This window comes from Lepus europaeus, chromosome 5, assembly GCF_033115175.1.
Source record: "Lepus europaeus isolate LE1 chromosome 5, mLepTim1.pri, whole genome shotgun sequence".
Taxonomy (NCBI): domain Eukaryota; kingdom Metazoa; phylum Chordata; class Mammalia; order Lagomorpha; family Leporidae; genus Lepus; species Lepus europaeus.
Genome location: NC_084831.1, coordinates 70,935,370 through 70,955,103, shown reverse-complemented (window position 1 = coordinate 70,955,103; position 19,734 = coordinate 70,935,370). Strand labels below are relative to the sequence as shown.

Below are 19,734 nucleotides of genomic sequence, written 5' to 3'. Positions count from 1 at the left end.
TTATTTTAAGGAGTCACACTTAAGAAAATAGTATAAAATCATAGCTTTACAAATAATTCACTTTTTGATCAACACATGACTAAATTGTATATATAAGTATAAATATAGTAAATAATACATTTATAACAGTATCAAAATATAATTTATAACTTCACAGATTAAGAGCTCCCCAAAATTCAATCTCAAACATTTTCAAGTATATGTTATGACTTCTATAAAAAGGAAAACCTTTTTTCCAAAATAGAATACCTTATCAGTATATAATCAATACTATCACATGACACAGTTCAAAATACTAAATGTTGTCTCAAAATCATCTTCAAAATTTTTTTTTAATTTCTCCTATTTGCCATTGCTTGAAAAATATCAAAGACTATACTTCAGTCTTATGGAGACTTGCTGTCTCCAACTGAAATAAACATGCCATATTCAACTTCCCCCCTCCTTGCAGATAATAACCATGAATCATTTCTAAGAACTAAGATTTCAAGTAATAGGATAGGGACAGGCTGTGCCATTTTGTACTTCACAATTGTAGAAGCATTTTATAACTATGATATGTGCTGGGACTTGTAATTACTCTGACATTTCCCTCTATCTGTGTCAAGAAAATAACGTGTGTACTTTACATGGGGCACTGGTACTTGGGACTGTGAGTTGCATAGCATCTCCTATCCCTTTATTCACTAATAGCTCGGGTAAAGCACTTAGCTGTCCTTCTAACCTAGCACCTCCACCAGAGTAATAGCCAGGTTCTTGGTAGCCATCTATTTTTAGATGCATCAGAGAGTGAAAGGCCTAATATGATCTATCTTTTACATCTTTGGCAGATAACTGAGCTCTATTTAGAAGAGCTATTATGTTGAAAACTCCATTTCGTGGAAGAAATTAATTTTGCTACCATGCTAGATAGGCAAAAAAGACCACAAGTTTCAGAATGTGATGAAGGTCTAACAATAATGTGGGATCAATGAAGTGTCCTTTACTTGGAAAGTGTCTATTTGCTAAAGTTGCAGGGGAATATATGGCAAATTATATCTCATTTGGAAAAATAAAGTTATATATCCCTAGTTAATTATGAGTCATGCTATCATAATGGTTATAGAAGCTCCACACAGAAGTTAACTAATTACTGCTTTTAAAATCGATTTCTTAGAGAGTTTAAAAAATAAAAGTATATAGTTTAAATTTTAAAACATCTCAAAAATCCAAAATGTGCCACCTGTAATCATCATAATGTATACAGTAGGACCCAGCTATGCTCAAGGCCCCAGTGACTCCAATGTTCAATGCTCATCTGCAAGTTTTGCCACATAAGATTTACTTGAAACAGCAACAAAGAGAGATGGAGAAACAGATGGAAACAGATCTTCCATCTGTTGGTTCACTCTCCAAATGCCTGCAACTGCCAGGGGCTGGGCCCAACCAAAGCCAGGAGCCCTGTACTCATCCAGGTCTCCCATATGGGTAGCAGGGACCAAGATATTTAGGCTATCATCTGCTGCCTTCTAAAGTGCATTAGCAGGAAGCAGGATCAGAAGTGGAGTGGCTGGGACTTGAACCAGCACTGCATATGGGTTGCAGTCACCCTAAGAGGCAGCTTAATTCCCTGGACCTCAAAGCCTCCCCCTATATTGTGCATTCCTAGTGGTCACTGAAAGAAGATGCCATTTTGTGTGTAAGGAAATCAACAACAAACGAAATAATCACTCACCATTGGGAGGGAATCTATAGAACAAGAAAAAACAAGAGTCCTAAAAATGTCTAGTAGTGCTTATTAAGTGGAACATTTACCAAAGAAAAAAATAATAATTCTCTCATCACAGCAGGAGGTTAGCCGACACCTAGGGGACTGCACTAAACACTGACTCTGCTCCTTTTTGGGCACTAAAAAGACACAAAGCTCACAAACAAATATATTTTCAGAAATGTGAACAAAAGACATTAAAAAAAACTGACATGGTTACCAGTTTAGTTATAGAGGTAAGAGACAGGGACATTTCAAAGAAAAATCTATTTGTATAAAAGGTACCTGGGCCCAACTGAAGTCCTTAGTTGGCCCACTGAAGTGGCCCACTGAAGGCTAACAGACAAGCATAGTTATAGCAATACATGGATGTTGGTACCTCACACATCGAAACTGTGGAATGATCACTGTAAATATGGCATTCTACTCATCACAAGGAAAACAGCACCAAGTACCAGTCTTCATACATGCCCAAAAAGGAACGAAAAACTGACATCTGTCAATAACAAGCAACAAATCGTTTCAAATTTAACATCTAGTGCCAAAAAAATTCCTATAATTAAACTAAAAATGTTTCTATAAGCCTCTTAAATCCTCCAATAACTCTCCTACTCCTAAAAATATTAGCTCTTTTCTTTTTTATTTATTTGAGAGTAAGAGAGGCAGAGACAGAGACAGAGAGAGAGAGCTCCATCCATTGATTCAACTTCCCAAATGCCCACTAAGCTGGGGCTGGGCCAGGCCAAAGCCAGGAACACAATCCAGGACTTCCATGTGGCATGGCAGGAACCCAATTACTGGAGCCATCACCAGTGCCTCCCAGATTCTACACTGGTAGAAGGTGGAGACAGCAGCCATAGCCAGGAATCAAACTCAGGCACTCCAGTGTGAGACGTAGATGTCTTAATCAACAAATACCTGCTCCGGCTCTTTTTTTGTATCTTTCTAAAAGAGGTGGTATCAAGAAGAAACAGGAGTGGTGGCTGTTGTGGCACAGCAGGTTAAGCTGCCACTCAGAATACCTGCATTCCATATAAGAGTACCAGTTCCAGTACCAGCCACTCCACTTCCAATTCGGCTTCCTGCTATTGCATCCTGGAAGGCAGCAGATGATGGCTCAAGTACCTGAGTGCCTGCCACCCACACTGGAGACCTGATGGATTTCCTGATGCCTGGCATCACAACCTTGCCCAGTCCTGGCTGATAGCTGCCCTTGGGGAGTGAACCAGCAGGTGGAAAATCTATCACTGTGCCTTTCAAAAAAAAAAAAAAATGAATGAATTTTTGGGAACTTCTGAAAGAAACCCACTAAACAAGGTCAACAAATTATAGCCTGACGTGGATCCTATTTTCAAAAGAAGAAAAAGTAATAAAACAATTCATAGCCTGTAAGTTACTTTTCTTATCCATTAATGACTAAAACACCTTCTTGTGCAGGTTTCAAATTGGACAAAGAATACCAGCTTCAGAGCATTAAATTTACATAAAAAGAAGTGGCTGACAGTAAAGTTTTACCAGAAACAACAGAGCTATCTAAGCAATAACCCAGCATGAAGAGGGACTCCTTCCGATTTCCCAGTGCACATCCCTCACAGGTTGCTACTTATGATTACCAAGGCAACACGCAGCATTTTCCATCCAGCACTTTTAAAGGAGGCTAGGTCACACTACGCTCTGCTCTATTAAGTGACCTATGTGGAAACCATCCATTTCCATTTCTCTCACACCTATAAAATGTCAAGTAACAGTGATAAAACTGTCATTTACCATCAATTTTCTCAATAATATAAGGGTTATAGAGAATGTGTGTTAGAACTCTAAAATAATAGATTAATATTTTTCCTCCATTCTCCTTTCCTCCTTTATTTCCACTGGGGGGAAATCTATTTCTGATAGTATCTCCTCATAAACTTTAAATGGCTGAAAAAGGTTGCTGCCTAATCCCAAAACAAATGTTCTCAAACACAGTTATTTTCTGAGTAAATAGCTTTCAAAAGAAAAATTCCGCAAAAAATATATAACCTTCCCTGGAGTGTTTATAAAGGGTAACATAAAAATAGCCCTGGGTAAAAAAGGAAATATCTTAAGAACTGCAAAGAAAAAAAAATATGCACATGATTCTAACTTATCTGCCTCTTTTTCATTCTTCTTGCACACATGCAAACACACACGCAGCACAGTAACTCTCAACCATAAGTCTTAAAAGCAATCACAAAAAAACAGAAGAGAGAAAATCAACCAATCATTGTTTTCCAGTGGAGGGGTGGGCACAGAAATCAACAGGCCGGTGGAATCTTCATTCCCTTAAACAGTAGATTTAAAAAAAAAAAAAAAAAAAACAGTGTTTCTAGAACCATGGTGGGCATAAAAAATTCACTTCTCATTTCCTAACATGTACTGTTCAAGCAGGTATAACAAAATGAATATGTGTTGAGATAAATTACACAGCAATCTTAATTTCCATCACTTAAAGAATTATAAACCTATTGTCATCAGCTACTTATATGTGGAAAAGCACAGGTGTTCACAGGAAGCAAAATCATCTGTCTAGAAATACTCCTTAAAATTTACTTTAACAACTTTTGAACTCACATTACAATTTATATTTTAGATCATTTTTCTTAGGCATACCACATAAACAATGGCATTAAAAATAACTCAGAAATCAAAATAAGATTTCAAAGAATGTATTCTTCATACACAAAGCTAAACCAAGTTCACAGAAGTTTCCAAAGGAAGTTCTTATGGGGTTGTTTTTAAAAAGAGCCACGGTGCACTTCTTCAGGGATGGATCGTCGGCATCAGCCTCATCCTTGCTTGGCGTCCCCAACGGCTCCCCAAACGTCAAAGACAAACTCGTCTGGGAACGCAAAGTCTCCGAGAGTCTCATCGAGCGCCACAGCAAACTCATCTGGATTGTGTTTGCCCTTTCCAGCCTCAAACATGGTGGTAGCTGTCAAAAATAATTTTTCAAAATTAATGATCAACAAGATAACCTTAGAGGACTGAAGAAAATGGCATCAACAAAAGTACTTCCTAAAAGTAACATCTATCCGTATTACATATTTCTAGTACAAATGAAAACAGTAAGGTACCCAGGCCTGCATTTTGGCACAGTAGGTTAAGCCACAGCCTGCAACACCAGCATTCCATTTAAGAGTGCTTGTTCAAGTCCCAGCTGTTCTGTTTCCAATCCAACTCCTTACTAATGCACCTGGGAAAGCAGTGGAGATGCCCCGTCACCATGTGGAAGACCGAGATGGAGTTTCTGGTTCCTGGTTCCAGCCTGCCCCAACCCCTGGCCATTGAGGCCACTGGGGAGTGAACTAGAAGATGAAAGATCTGTTTCTCTCTGTGTCTCTCCCTGTCACTCTTTCAAATAAATTTTTAAAAAATCCTCTCTCACTTTATCAAGGTAGAAAAGATTTTCTCGCCGGGGTGAGGTGAAACCTCATTGTGGTTTTGATTTATATTTCTCTGATGGCTAGTGATCTTGAACAGTTTTTCATGTGTCTGCTGGCCATTTGGATTTCCTCTTTCGAAAAATGTCTATTGAGGTCCTTGGCCCATCTCTTAAGTGGGTTGTTTGTTCTGTTGTTGTGGATTTTCTTGATTTCTTTGTAGATTCTGGTTATCAACCCTTTATCTGTTGCATAGTATACAAATATTTTTTCCCATTCTGTCAGTTGCCTCTCCACTCTCCTGACTGTTTCTTTTGAAGTACAGAAACTTCTCAATTTGATGCAATCCCAAATGTTAATTTTGGTTTTGACTGCCTGTGCTCCTGGGGTCTTTTCCAAGAAGTCTTTGCCTGTACCTATATCTTGCAGGGTTTCTCCAATGTTCTCTAATAATTTGATGGTTTCGGGTCGTAGATTTAAGTCTTTAATCCACGTTGAGTGAATTTTTGTGTAAGGTGAAAGGTTTGGGTCTTGCTTCAAGCTTCTGCACATGGAAATCCAATTTTCCCAGCACCATTTATTGAATAGGCTGTCCTTATTCCAGGGATTAGAAATCTACCAACAATAGATGCTGGAGAGGATGTGGGGAAAAAGGGACACTAACCCACTGTTGGTGGGAATGCAAACTGGTTAAGCCACTATGGAAATCAGTCTGGAGATTCCTCAGAAACCTGAACATAACCCTACCATACAACCCAGCCATCCCACTCCTTGGAATTTAACCAAAGGAAATTAATTTGGCTAATAAAAAAGTCATCTGCACATTAATGTTTATTGCAGCTCAATTCACAATAGCTAAGACCTGGAACCAACCCAAATGCCCATCAACAGTAGAGTGGATAAAGAAATTATGGGACATGTACTCCATAGAATACTATACAGCAGTAAGGAACAATGAAACCCAGTCATTTGCAACAAGATGGAGGGATCTGGAAAACATCATGCTGAGTGAATTAAGCCAGTCCCAAAGAGACAAATATCATTTGTTTTCCCTGATCGGCGACAACTGAGCACCAAAGGGGAAACCTGTTAAGTGAAATGGACACTATAAGAAACTATGACCTGATCAGCTTTTGTCCTGACTCTAGATGTACAATGTAATACTTTATCCTTTTTAGTATTTGTTGTTGTTGTTGTTGTTGTTCTAGTACTAGTGGTTGAACTCTGTAATTAACACACAATTATTCTTAGGTGTTTAAATTTAACTGAAAAGTGATCCCTGTTAAATTTCAGAGTGGAAAAAGAGAGGGAGGAGATGTACAATTTGGGACATGCACAATCAGTCTTGCCCCAAATGATGGAGTTAGAAATGTGTCAGGGGATTCCAATACAATCCCATCAAGGTGGCATGTACCAATGCCATCTCACTAGTCCAAGTGATCAATTTCAGTTCACATTCGATGGCTCGGATAGGTCTAAGAATCAAAGGGATCACACAAACAAGACAAGTGTCTGCTAATACTAACTGATAGAATCAAAAAGGGAGAGAAAGATCCAACATGGGAAGTGGGATACACAGCAGACTCATAGAATGGCAGATGTCCTAAACAACACTCTGGCCTCAGAATCAGCCCTTAAGGCATTCGGATCTGGCTGAAGAGCCCATGAGATTATTGTAGGCATGGAAAGCCAAGATACCATGGAAAAGAAAAAAAGAAGAAGACCTAAATGAAAGATCTCTGTGAGTGAGATCCCAGTGGAAAGAACGGGGCCATCAAAGAAGGAGGTACCTTTCTCTGAAGGGAGGAGAGAACTTCCACTTTGACTGTGACCCTATCAGAATAAGATCAAAGTCAGCGAACTCTAAAGGCTTCCATAGCCCTGGCAACTCATGACTAGAGCCTAGGGAGATTACTGACGCCATAAACAGGAGTGTCAAATTGTTAAGTCAGCAACAGAAGTCACTGTGTACTTACATCCCATGTGGGATCTGTCCTTAATGTGTTGTCTAATGTGCAGTGATGCTATAACTAGTACTGAAACAGTATTTTTACACTTTGTGTTTCTGCGTTGGTACAAACTGATGAGATCTTTACTAATTATATACTGAATCGATCTTCTGTATATAAAGATAATTGGAAATGAAAAAAAAAAACCTGGTGTTAAATTGGAAATGGCATAGAAAATTAATTAATTTTTAAGAAAATATTATGTAGGATCTCTGTCTTTAATGTGCTGTACACTCTTATTTAATGCTATAACTAGTACTCCAACAGTATTTTTTTTTCACTTTGTGTTGCTATATGGGGGCAAACTGTTGAAATCGTTACCTAATATATACTAAACTGATCTTTTGTAATATAAAGAGAACTGAAAATGAATCATGATGTGATTGGAAGGGGAGAGGGAGAGGGAAAGGGGAGGGTTGTGGGTGGGAGGGAAGTTTTGGGAGGGGGAAGCCATTGTAACCCATAAGCTGTACTTTGGAAATTTATATTCATTAAATAAAAGTTTAATTAAAAAAAATAAAAAAATAAACTAGAAGCTTATGAAAAAAAAATTTCTCAACAATCTGTCTCTGCTAAACTCAAGTTTGTACCATCACCCCTGCCCTGTCCCCAATCTCGAATTGCCAAAATGGAGATTACCCCATCAGTTGGGAACCTCCAGTATTCCTATAGGTGGGACAAAGTCCCCTGAAAAAAAAACCCTTTTTACTTATATCAAAGGCAGAGTGACACGGGGGGGGGGGGGGGGGAGAGAGAGAGAGAGAGAGAGAGAGAGAGAGAGAGAATCCACTCTCCAAATGGCAGCAGTGGCTGGGGCTGGGCTAGACTGAAGCCTGAAACCTGGAACTCCATCTGGAGTTCATTCTCATTTTGTTCCTTCCCTATTTTTTTTTATTAAACTTTTATTTAATGAATATAAATTTCCAAAGTATAGCTTATGGGTTACAATGGCTTCCCCCCTCCCCTAACTTCCCTCCCGCCCGCAACCCTCCCCTTTCCCGCTCCCTTTCCCCTTCCATTCATGTAAAGATTCATTTTCAATTCTCTTTGTATACAGAAGATCAGTTTAGTATACATTAGGTAAAGATTTCAACATTTTGCCCATATAGCAACATCAAGTGAAAAAACTACCATTGGATTACTAATTATAGCATTAAATAGCAATGTACAGCACATTAAAGACAGAGATCCTACATAATTTTTTTTTAAATTAATTAATTTTCTATGCCATTTCCATTTTAACACCAGGTTGTTTTTTTTTTTCATTTCCAATTCTCTTTATATACAGAAGATCACTTCAGTATATAATTAGTAAAGACCTCATCAGTTTGTGCCCACACAGAAACGCAAAGTATAAAAATACTGTTTCAGTACTAGTTATAGCATCACTTGGCTTTAGACGACACATTAGGGACAGATCCCACATGGGGTGTAAGTACACAGTGACTCCTGTTGCTGATTTAACAATTTGACACTCCTGTTCATGGCGTCAGTAATCTCCCTAGGCTCTAGTCATGAGTTGCCAGGGCTATGGAAGCCTTTAGAAGGTGACAAACCTGATTCCTATTATTCTTTTTATTTATTTTAAGTAAAACAAGTCTCCACCTCCCCTTAGTCACAAGGGCTCCCTCTGCCCCCTCTGCTGGTCCCTATTCTTATCTATGATGAAATCTAGTCCTCCCTACCCAAAGGAAAATAGGCAAAAGGCTACAGCTTGCAGTGGAGCATTCAAGTTCCATCAACCCATCCACTGAGAGGAAGGTATCCGCCCAACCATGGAATCGAGGCAGCTTTTCTGTGCTCCTCTCCAGGTTGGAACAAAAAATGAAAGTGGTGTCCTTGCCATGTTTTTCTAGTAAGTTACCTGAGCCCCACAGTCCATGTCTGGGAACCAATATCTTCATGAGTACGCAATCGCATGGGACTAGCCCCAGCTGGCTGGGGTTCAGCTCATTCCCTTTAAGTACCAGCAAGTGGAAGGAGACAGTGTGGATGTGATTTGGCACTTGGGTGCAGAACTTCAGATAAAAAAGAAAACTCCAAAGCCCAGAAGAAAAGCCTCAGCCTGTCCTTGTCCCCCCTGCCAAGCTCAGGTTGAAGTAATCATAGGATTTCTCTGAATGAGGTACAAGGTCTGGTCTTTTGTAAGTTCACTGGCGCTCTTCCAAGCAGACAAGAGCTATTCCTCTTCTCCTGGAGCAGCCAGGACAGGAGCTGGTGCCCACATGGGACGCCAGCACTGCAGGCGGCAGCTTTACCTGCTCCACCACAGCACCAGCCCCATTGTTGAACTCTTTTACTTAGTGTAGGGTTAACTATATGATCATGAAGTAAACTGGAAATAGATCTTTGTAAAAATTAAGAATAGGAATGTGAGAGGGAGGAGAAGGAAGGGTTGGGGGGAGGGGGGTGGGAATGTCACTATATTCCTAAATCTGTATATATGAAATACATGAAACTTGTATAACTTAAATAAAATTTTTAAAATATAAATAAATAAATAAATAAATAGAGCTATTCCTCTTCTCAATAGTTCGTTAGTAACATAAGGCAGGCTAGGAAGCGGGGACAAGTGTGGCCCACAGCAGGCACCAAGATCAGAGCAAGAATGGGTGACCTGCTACAGGATTCAAAGCCCTGGTGAGGTAAGGAGGGCTTTCCCATGGCCAGGGAGTATAACGTGAGGTGGAAGAGTACAGATAGGGTCAGAAAGGCACGGGGGTGCAGAGGGTGGATGGCAGCAACAGTGATGAGAGATTGCTTACTTACATGGGGATTAACCACATATGTAGATGTGGATATATTAAGAATAATGGGGGAGGGCGGTGTTGTGGCATAGCAGGTAAAGCCGCCACCTGTGTCCCATATGGGCACAGGTTCTAGTCCCAGCTGCTCCTCTTCCAATCCAGCTCTCTGCTATGGCCTGGGAAAGTAGTAGAAGGTGGCCCAAGTCCTTGGGCCCCTATACCCGCATGGGAGACCCAGAAAAGGCTCCTGGCTCCTGGCTTCGGATTGGCACAGCTCCAGCCTTTGCAGCCATCTGGGAAGTGAAACAGCAAATGGAACACCTCTCTCTGTCTCTACCTCTCTCTCTCTACCTCTCTGCCTCTACCTCTCTCTCTGTAAATTTGTCTTTCAAATAAATAAACAAACCTAAAAAAAAAAAAAAAAAAAACCAGAAAGAAAAGAAAGCATAATGGGCCGGGGCTGTAGCACAACGGATTAAGCTGGTGTCTGCAGTGCCGACATCCCAAATGGGTGCTGGTTCAAGTCCTGGTGCTCCACTGCCTATCTAGCTCTCTGCTATGGCCTGGAAAAGCAGTGGAAGATGGCCCAAGTCCTTGGGACCCTGGACCTGTGTGCGAGACCTGGAAGAAGCTCCTGGCTCTGGGCTTCAGGTTGGCACAACTCCAGCCACTGCAGCCATCTGGGGAGTGAACCAGCAGATAGAACACACATCCCTCTCTCTCTCTCTCTCTCTAACTCTGCCTCTCAAATAAATTAAAAACCTTAAAAAGAAATAAAAAGAATAATGGGAATCAGGTTTGTCACCTTCAGAGAAAGATAAATAGGGAAGGAACAAAATGAGAATCAACTCCAGATGGAGTTCCAGGTTTCTGGCTTCAGTCTAGCCCAGCCCCAGCCACTGCTGCCATTTGGGGAATGGGTTCACTCTCTCTCCATCTCTCCCCCTCTCTGTGTCACTCTGCCTTTGAAATAAGTAAAATTAAAATAAATAGAGAAAAATTTAGAAATAATGTAAAGGGAAATAAATATTCTTCAGACCTGAAAGCACTGAGCGTGCAAACACCCAGATCTTAGTCCTGGGCCATAACTTCATTTTTTCTAATGCTTACTTTTTTATTTTCATGTACTTCAAAGGCAGAGCAACACTGGGGGTGCTGAGAGAGAGAAAGAGAGAGAGCAAGAGCAATAGCAAGAGCGAGACAGAGACAGAGAATGAATCTCCATCTACTGCCTCACTCCCCCAAAGGCCTGCAAAAGCCAGAACTGGGCCAGGCAAAAGGCAGAAGCCTGGAACTTGATCTGGGTCTCCTACCAGGTGGCAGTGACCCAAGCACTTGAACTATCACTTTCTGCCTCCCAGGCACATTAGCAGAAAGCTGGAAGTGTAGGAACTGAGATTCAAATCAGAGCTCCAATACGACATATGAATATATCGCAGGCAGCAGCTCAACCCACTGTACCACAACCCACCTCCGTTATAATTTTATAATCCTTCATTAAAAAGAATCAGTATTCCCCAGAGAAATGGTTGATTCCACAGTTGGAACAATACGAACAAAGAACACTCTGATAGGAACATGTGAAAAAGACAGTGCAAGAGCTGTCACTGCCCAAGTCAAGGAGAAAGAAAAAAGCATCAGTGTGTGGAAAGAAATGGCACCCTCATAATTCTATCAAATACAACAGGAAACCAGGAGTCCATAAACAGATTATTAATAATTGATTGAAAATATGGGAGGGAGAGAGTGAGAGAGAACAGTTACACAGCTTCAAAATATCTCCTCACCAAATGCTTATTAATTAAAAAGAGAACAACTTGGCCGGCGCCGTGGCTTAACAGGCTAATCCTCCGCCTTGCAGCGCTGGCACACCAGGTTCTAGTCCCGGTTGGGGAGCCAGATTCTATCCCGGTTGCCCCTCTTCCAGGCCAGCTCTCTGCTATGGCCCGGGAAGGCAGTGGAGGATGGCCCAAGTCCTTGGGCCCTGCACCTGCATAGGAGACCAGGAGAAGCACCTGGCTCCTGGCTTCGGATCAGCGCGATGTGCCGGCCGCAGCAGCCATTGGAGGGTGAACCAATGGCAAAAAAAGGAAGACCTTTCTCTCTGTCTCTCTCCCTCACTACCCACTCTGCCTGTCAAAAAAAAAAAAAAAGAGAGAGAATAACTTGACAGGGCAGAAGCCCAGAAATTCCATCCTAAGTCATCAAAATGAACATTAGCAAGAGAAAAAACCGAAAGCCTTTGCCTCCTGATGAGATGTAATGAAAAGTAAACAGCATCACATCTGTGATATTCCTGCCAAAGAATTGTAACCTGAAGGTAATTATGGAAAAAAAGTAGACAAATTGGAACTGAGGAGCATTTTACTAACTGATTGCCCTGAACTCGCCAAATGCCTCAAGGGAAGCAGCTCTTCCAGGCTGACACAAATGGCAAGTCAATGCAACGTGTGACTGACACCTTCTTTGGCTACACTGGCTATTAAAGAACTTGGTGCAATACAAACGGGACATGAATAGGCAACAACATGTCAATGTCAACGCCATGACTTGGATCTCTATGTTGTGACTTGATAGAATGCCTTTGTTTATAGGAAATGCACACAAAAATATTTGGATATCATTAAGGTAACTTGCTGTCAAATGGATCAAGAGAAAAAAGCCTGTGTACTGTACTTGTCACTGTTCTCTGAGTCTGAGGAAGTTCCTTCTGAACAACAACAAAAAAGCAGTAAAGCAAGAAGAGGTAATGGTCCTCACTATTCTCACCCTGTCTCCCATCCTGCCCCAGGTCCCAGCTCTGACCCAAACCTCATCCACTGACTCTCAGTGCTGTGTGTGTGGTGTGACAAACTATATTATGGGAAATATTTGATGAAATAATTTGAGATCATTTTAAATAATGTTTATAAATAATTTGTAATGACGTGGGGAAATCTTTTTGTTAAAGCAGAACATAAAGTTTGTTATAATTGCAAATACTTTTTTTTACCAAAATCCCTCTACAGAATACATAAATGGAAAAGTAGGTGGGGCCAGAGTTGTGTTGCAGCAGAGTAAGCTGCTGCTTATGATGCTGCCATTCCATATCAGAGTGCTAATTCAAGTCCCAGCTGCTCTGCTTCTGATCCAGCTTCCTGCTAAGGCACCTGGGAAAGCAGTGGATGATGGCCCAAGTGCTCAGGTCCCTGCTGCCCAGGTGGCAGACCTGATGGAGTTTCTGGTTCTTAGCTTCAGCCTGGACCAGCTCTGACTGTTTCTGATCCATTTGGTGAGTCAACCAAAAGATGAAAGACATTCTCTCTCTCTCTGTCACTCTGATTCTCAAATAAATATTTTAAAAAAGAAAAGCAGGTGACAAAGTAATCATAGTAAAAGGATAATGGCAGAATCTAGGTGATAGCTATAGAGGCATTTACCACTCTTTCAACTGCTCTACATTTTTGAAAGTTACCATTACAAAATATTGGAATGAAGTTCTAAACAGATAACAGAAGAAAACTCAGCAAAATGTAACAGACTGATTGAAATTAGAAAGAAAAATATTTTTAGTGGTGCTGTGTTTGGTGCAGAAAAATTATGCCTGACTTGTCATGTTTATTCTGTATGCTCATGGAGACTGTCTATACCTGGAAAATAATTTCCTAAGCCATTAAGGAATCCCTTCATGTATACAAGGAAAGCTTCCTCTCTCTCAACAGTCACATTATTGTAGAAAAGAGGACACCTGCTTGCAGAGTGCACTTTTACATTGTCAGCTAAGAAGCCATGTGCTCAGGGGCCAGTGTTGTAGGATAGTGGGTTAAGTCACTGCCTGCAGTGCCAGCATCCCATATGGGTGCTGGTTCAAGTCCCGGCTGCTCCAATTCTGAACCAGCTCTCTGCTAATGTGCCTGGGAAAGCAGCAGAGGATGGCCCATGTCCTTGGGCCCCTGCACCCACATGGGAGACCCAGAAGAAGCTCCTGGCTTCTGCCTGGCCCAGACCCAGCCGTTGTGGTCATTTGGGGAATGAACCAGCAGGTGGAAGACCTCTCTCTCTCTCTCTCTCTCTGTCTCTCCCATCTCTGTCTGTAACTCTGCCTCCCAAATAGATAAATAAATCTTTAAAAAAAAAAAAGAAAGAAAGAAAGAAAGAAAAAGAAACCATGTGCTCAGGAGACAATCCTCCTTCGACACTCTTCACAAGCCAGGGGGTTCTGTCTGTCTGTTCTGTTTTGCCTTGCACATCCACAATCCTGTATTAACCATGACCTTACTGCAGAGAAGTCCCAGTCCTTTGCTTCCATCCCCAACATCTCTCATGAGACCCACACAGCCATTTCTGAATAACTGGTGGATGATTTGTGCGGGATGTCTCATTAGCATCTCAAATAGCATAGCCAGAAACCAACATCACATTCCCTTCTAAAAACATCGCCAGTCTTTCTCCTGTTTCCACTTGTGTCATTGGTGGCATGACTCTGTTCTCCCCCTCATCCCAGCCCCGCAGCCTGTGTGCCAAGCACCTGTAACTCCCTTCTCCCTTTGCAGTCTCTGCAGTTGCTGCCTCCCATGCCCCCTCGTCATCATGCTGTCCCCTTCATCTCCAATTCCAGTTGGCAAAACATCCCATAGACACACATAAGACTCCTCTTATTAAAGCACCACTCTGATTGTACTGGGTAATGAGACGGGGACTGCAAAACCGCATCCCACCTCTGAGATGATCTGCATCATACTCATATTTTAAAAGAACAGCCCTTGTGGCTACAATGCTTATCTTAAAAACTCTAAACCTAGTGTGGCATTCTGATCTGAAGCAGCCTTGGCACCTAACTGCTATGCCCTCACATATCTGATCACTCAAAATGTCATTTTTTTTTTTAAGATTTGTTTTATTTACTTGTAAGGCAGAGTTACAAGGAGACTGGGGGAGAGAGAGAGATTGATAAGTCTTCCATCCATTAGTTCACTCTCCGAGTGGCTACAACAGCCGGGGCTGGGCCAGTCCAAAGCCAGGAACCAGGAACTTCATCTGGGTCTCCCATGTGGATGCAGGGGACCAAGGACTTGGGCCATCTTCTGCTGCTTTCCTAGGTGCATTAGCAGGGAGCTGGATCAGAAGTGGAGCACCAGAGACTTGAACCAGTACCCATATGGAATGCCAGCATTGCAGGTGGCAGCTTAACATATTATGTCACAACATCGGACCCTCTAAATGCCATCTTAGCTCCCTCCAGTCTTTGCCCAGGATAACCTCCTATTCACCAGCTCCATTGGCAAAATACTTTCTCTCCTTCAAGGCTCTCTCTTCTGTGAAATCCTTTGTCTGCAACTGGCAGTGATACCTGAATTTTTAAACCCTCCTGCTGGTGCTTTTCACACTGAGATGTATAAACAAGCCACTTGAGATAGTGGCAAAATGCAGATGCTGACAAAGCCTGGGAGTCTGCATTTCCAACAGCTCCCAGATGATGTTGATCCCTGGGCAACACTTAGATTAATGAAGCCATACAGTGCACTTTCAACACTGCCCTGCATTGATGTATATTTTTTTTTCTCCCCTACTGCAGAATAAATTCTCAATGGATCTTGAACAGCTTACTCAGTCTTTTATGTCCACCAGTTCAGAGTTTTATGCATAGAAAATGCTGGAAGATTGGTAGGCACAGCAGGAGGCTATGTAATTATACTTAGATATTGTTTTACAATGGCATTCACTGCATGCATGGAGGAAAGCAAAGCACAGAACTCTGGTCCCAAAGCCATGATGTGAAAAAGAGTAACCCAAATGTAAAGACTAGGACTCAGTGTAAACACAAGGCCCAGATGCAAACTTCTGCTTGATTCATCATTTTCAGTATCTCTCACAGGAGCTATAAATAGCCACAGTTACCCAAAGATTATACTGACATAAGAGTGAGATATGTTGAGGATAACATTCAGCCAAGAAAGAAAGAAGATAAAAGATAAATGAAAATGTACAGACCTTTCAAAGCAGAAACTAAGTATAGCTAGTGTTCTTAAATGCTAGGGAAAACAATGATAGTGATATAGAATTCACCAATGGACACTCACCAGATCACACACACACACACCCTGCTCTCAGGGGCGGGGAACAACTTGGTGCATGGTTGCCTTAAACCTTGGGAAGATCAGCAGCATAGTCCAGGAAAGCTGGGTTATGGACCTACCTGGCCTGCTCTCACCTGGAATCTCTGGTGTGGCTTCCCACTCACATAATGAGAAAAAGGCTGCTGCCAGATGCCCACACTGTGACCTTGCAGTCCAGAAGGTCCATTCTTGCCCCCTGCACTCTCTCTGGCACAGCAGAGTGCGTGAAACACAACCGCCATTCTCAGTACGGTCACTGAGCTGGTCAGACTGCCAGGTCACTGTCCTGCGTGTTCTGCCTCTAGCACCACTATCATCACCTCCAGCAATAATCCTTAGCGATCCTCACTGGTGGTGATAATGGTTACATCTGTTATTTACAATGTGACAGCAGGAACTTTATACATATTATTTACTTTGATACCTTAACAACCCTCTAAGGTTGTTTTTATTATGCCCCTTTTTATGGATATGGAAATTAAGGCTCAAAGTTTAATAATTTCCCTAAGGGCTAAAGCATAAAGCTAATGAAATTAGGACTCCTATTCCCTGTGAATTCACTATTTTTGTAACTTGCAACAGACATTTACCAAATAGGGAAAGGTACCATGGTAGGAGCTGGGATTAACATAGGACTAAGATATGGAAGCTTCCATCAAGGAACTCATGATCTTTTAGAAGCAGCAAAAAATACCAGTTATACAGCTACGGTATTGAAAATACTATATATTATACAGTGCCCCATAAATGTTAATTTGCTATACAAATTCAAAAACAATTAACAATGGAACATGCACTTGAACATGTTATGAGTTTTTGCCAATAGATAAAGTATAACCATAGTACAAACATTCTTACTAGAGAAATATATGGTATAATTTTCGACTTGTTGATAGAACATTGTATCTCTGACTTAAAAGAAAAAGGAAGTATTTTTTTAGAAAGATATATCAGAATAACATACAATAGCAACTAAAATAATTTTCATCTTTTGACTATAATGGAGCCACAATATAACACAATAATACTTGATCCTGGAATATCAAAAAAACATTCCACTGAGTAGAAATTTTTTATCACATATAGCAGCTAAGTACTGACCTCTAGTGGTCACTTCAAGAATATCTTCATATCACTACCATCACTGAACTTTTTCTACACTATTATTAATGATAAATCTATTTTGGTGACACAGATCAACATATAGTTCCCTTTAAATTTTCAAAGATATAAATAGAAATTTTAGATATAAAATATTACTTAATAATTACAATTATTGGTATCAGGGGCCAGCGTTGTGGCACACAGATCAAGTTGCCACTAGAGACACCAGCATTCCAGAGTGCTGGTTCAAGCCCCAGATGTTCCCTGATAATGCACCTAGGAAAGCAGAAGATGGCCCAAGTAATTGGGCGTCTGCCACTCATGTGGGAGACCGATATGGAGCTCTTGGTTCCTGGCTTCAGCCTAGCCCACCTCTGGCTACTGCAGGTATATGGGAAGTAGACCAGTGGATGGAAGATCTCCTCCCATTTGTTTCTCTGTCTCTGTCACTCTGCCTTCCAAATAAATAAATACATCTTTTATTTTTAAAAAAAAATTATCAAAATCTCCTAATCAAATCTTAGCTCTTAACATGGTAGCTGACTTTGGGCAAGCTATCAAACATCTCTGAACCTGCTTCCAAATCTATAAAATGGTGAATAACAGGATTTAGATAAAATTACTCACTACCATTGGTAACCATGAAATCAGAAACTGTATCTCATTCTGGGGGAGATTTCAGCACAAACTTTCCCTAAGACTAGTCATAACTATCAACCTCTTTCAAATAATTCACAAACAGGTCAAACATCAAAATCAGTCACTGTAAAATATGTTTCTTAAAGAAAATATATTCTCAAAATGTCACTGTCTTTAAGAAGGATAGCTTTCTACAGTGTTTAGAATTCACAGAAAAAAAACACATGATCCTAGGAAAAGATGTAATTATTAAACGCCATAATCATACACTTTTTAAAGAGACACAAAAGATCTTATATGGAAAATAAGTTAGAAATTATCATTCAAATTTCCTTTCTACACATTTCTGGATCTCTTAATAAGTTAGAAATCCTATAATTCTGACAATGACAGGATGATCCAACTTCCTAAGTGGGTATCATCAGAAATCACAGTAGTTCTACATTCAAGGAGAAACTTATATGGTATGAGATAGGTCAGTCCCACATCTAAGGCCAAACGGATCTCAATGTCTTTCAGAAGCTAGTTTTCCTTCATGGAAGACATCCCAAGGTGACTCTTGTTGACACTGGTTGGTTGAAATGTCATAGTTCACAACATAACTGTACAACCAAATGAAGCCCTTTCACCTCCGTGGTTACTTTCTACAAAATGCCATTTGAATTATATTCCATTTTCAAATAGTAAATATATCCCAATCCTTTTTTAAGTGCAGTGTTTTATGTTATTGCCATACTACTTTTAAATTTTTAAATACAAGTGTACATTAACAACTCCAGAATAATGTGATCTCAATATAATTTGTATTAAGAATTAACACTGGGGTAAGTGTTTGGCACAGAGTTTAAGTCCCTACTTGGAATACACATTCCATTATTGGAGTGCCTGGTACAAGTCCTGGCTACTCCACATATTCAACTTCCTGCTAATATGCCTGTGAGTTAGCAGATGATAACTTAACTCCTGGATGGAGTTTCAGGCTCCTGGCTTCAGCCTCGCCCCATCCTGGTTATTACGAACATTTAAGGAGTCAATCAGTTGATAGACGATGTGTCTGTCTGTCTGTCTCTCTCCCTCTCTCTCTCTGGCCTTAAAATGAAAACAATTTTTAAAAAAGAATTAACATGTCTAAAAGCCAAGAAATACTAAGAATTCATAGAAGTAAATAGATTCATTTGTCAAATTATTTTCACATTTGTGATCTATATTTCATGTTAATCATATCTAAATGAGAGAAATTCCTAATTTTGTAATTGTCATCTTCAAACAATTACTTTCCTTATACTTTATTTCCCTAGAGCACTGATCATGTGCTAATTATGCACAAACAACTTTCTGTGTCATTTGGAAAAATCTGCTATAGATGATGAATTAACCTTGCAAGGGGATTTCTGGCTAATTTATAACCTGTGAGGAATGTTAGGTATCCTGAATTTCTGAGAACAAAAGAAAATTGACTCAACTCATTTATAAGTATTTGTCTTATTTAGTACAAATTCTACACTATGTATATGTATATTTTATAACAAAAGGGCAAAACCAATTTATTTAACTATTCTCAGTTAATATTTAAGTAACTATAAGTCTTGTACCTAAAATTAACCTCTAAAGTTAAGAATTGCTTTAGGCTCCCACTTGTGAAAATTATGGTTCTCCTCAGTTTGAGTCATCAAGCCCCAACAAATGATATATTCATTCCTAAATCTTCTAAGAATCTTACAGTTATGCTACTTGAAAATATCTCAGGTGAAGAAATGTACTATCTTCAATAAATGCTACCCGGCTAATCTGAGTTTATGAGCACTATCATTTTAAATCCCTTTTACTCGCATTTGTAAAACTGGTCCAGGCCCACATCATTTATGTAAATCCAGATACTTGCCCAAATACAAAAGAATTGAGAAAAGAAGTTGTAGGACATGGCCCTTCCATAGGATCATCTCGGTTTTAGCTTCTTGTCTACTTGGAGCAAGGATATGTTACACACGAATT

General features: G+C 40.3%; 1 protein-coding gene across 1 annotated transcript in view; it reads right to left on the bottom strand.

Moving 5' to 3' along the window:
• Positions 1-217: 217 nt before the first annotated feature.
• The window catches only part of GIPC2 (GIPC PDZ domain containing family member 2), a 105,479-nt gene continuing 85,962 nt past the window's right edge, over positions 218-19,734 (bottom strand). Inside the window, exon 7 of the mRNA XM_062191608.1 lies at positions 218-4,700. Coding sequence (XP_062047592.1) covers positions 4,555-4,700 — 146 coding nt within the window. The 3' untranslated portion in view covers positions 218-4,554. The remainder of the gene's footprint in view (positions 4,701-19,734) is intronic.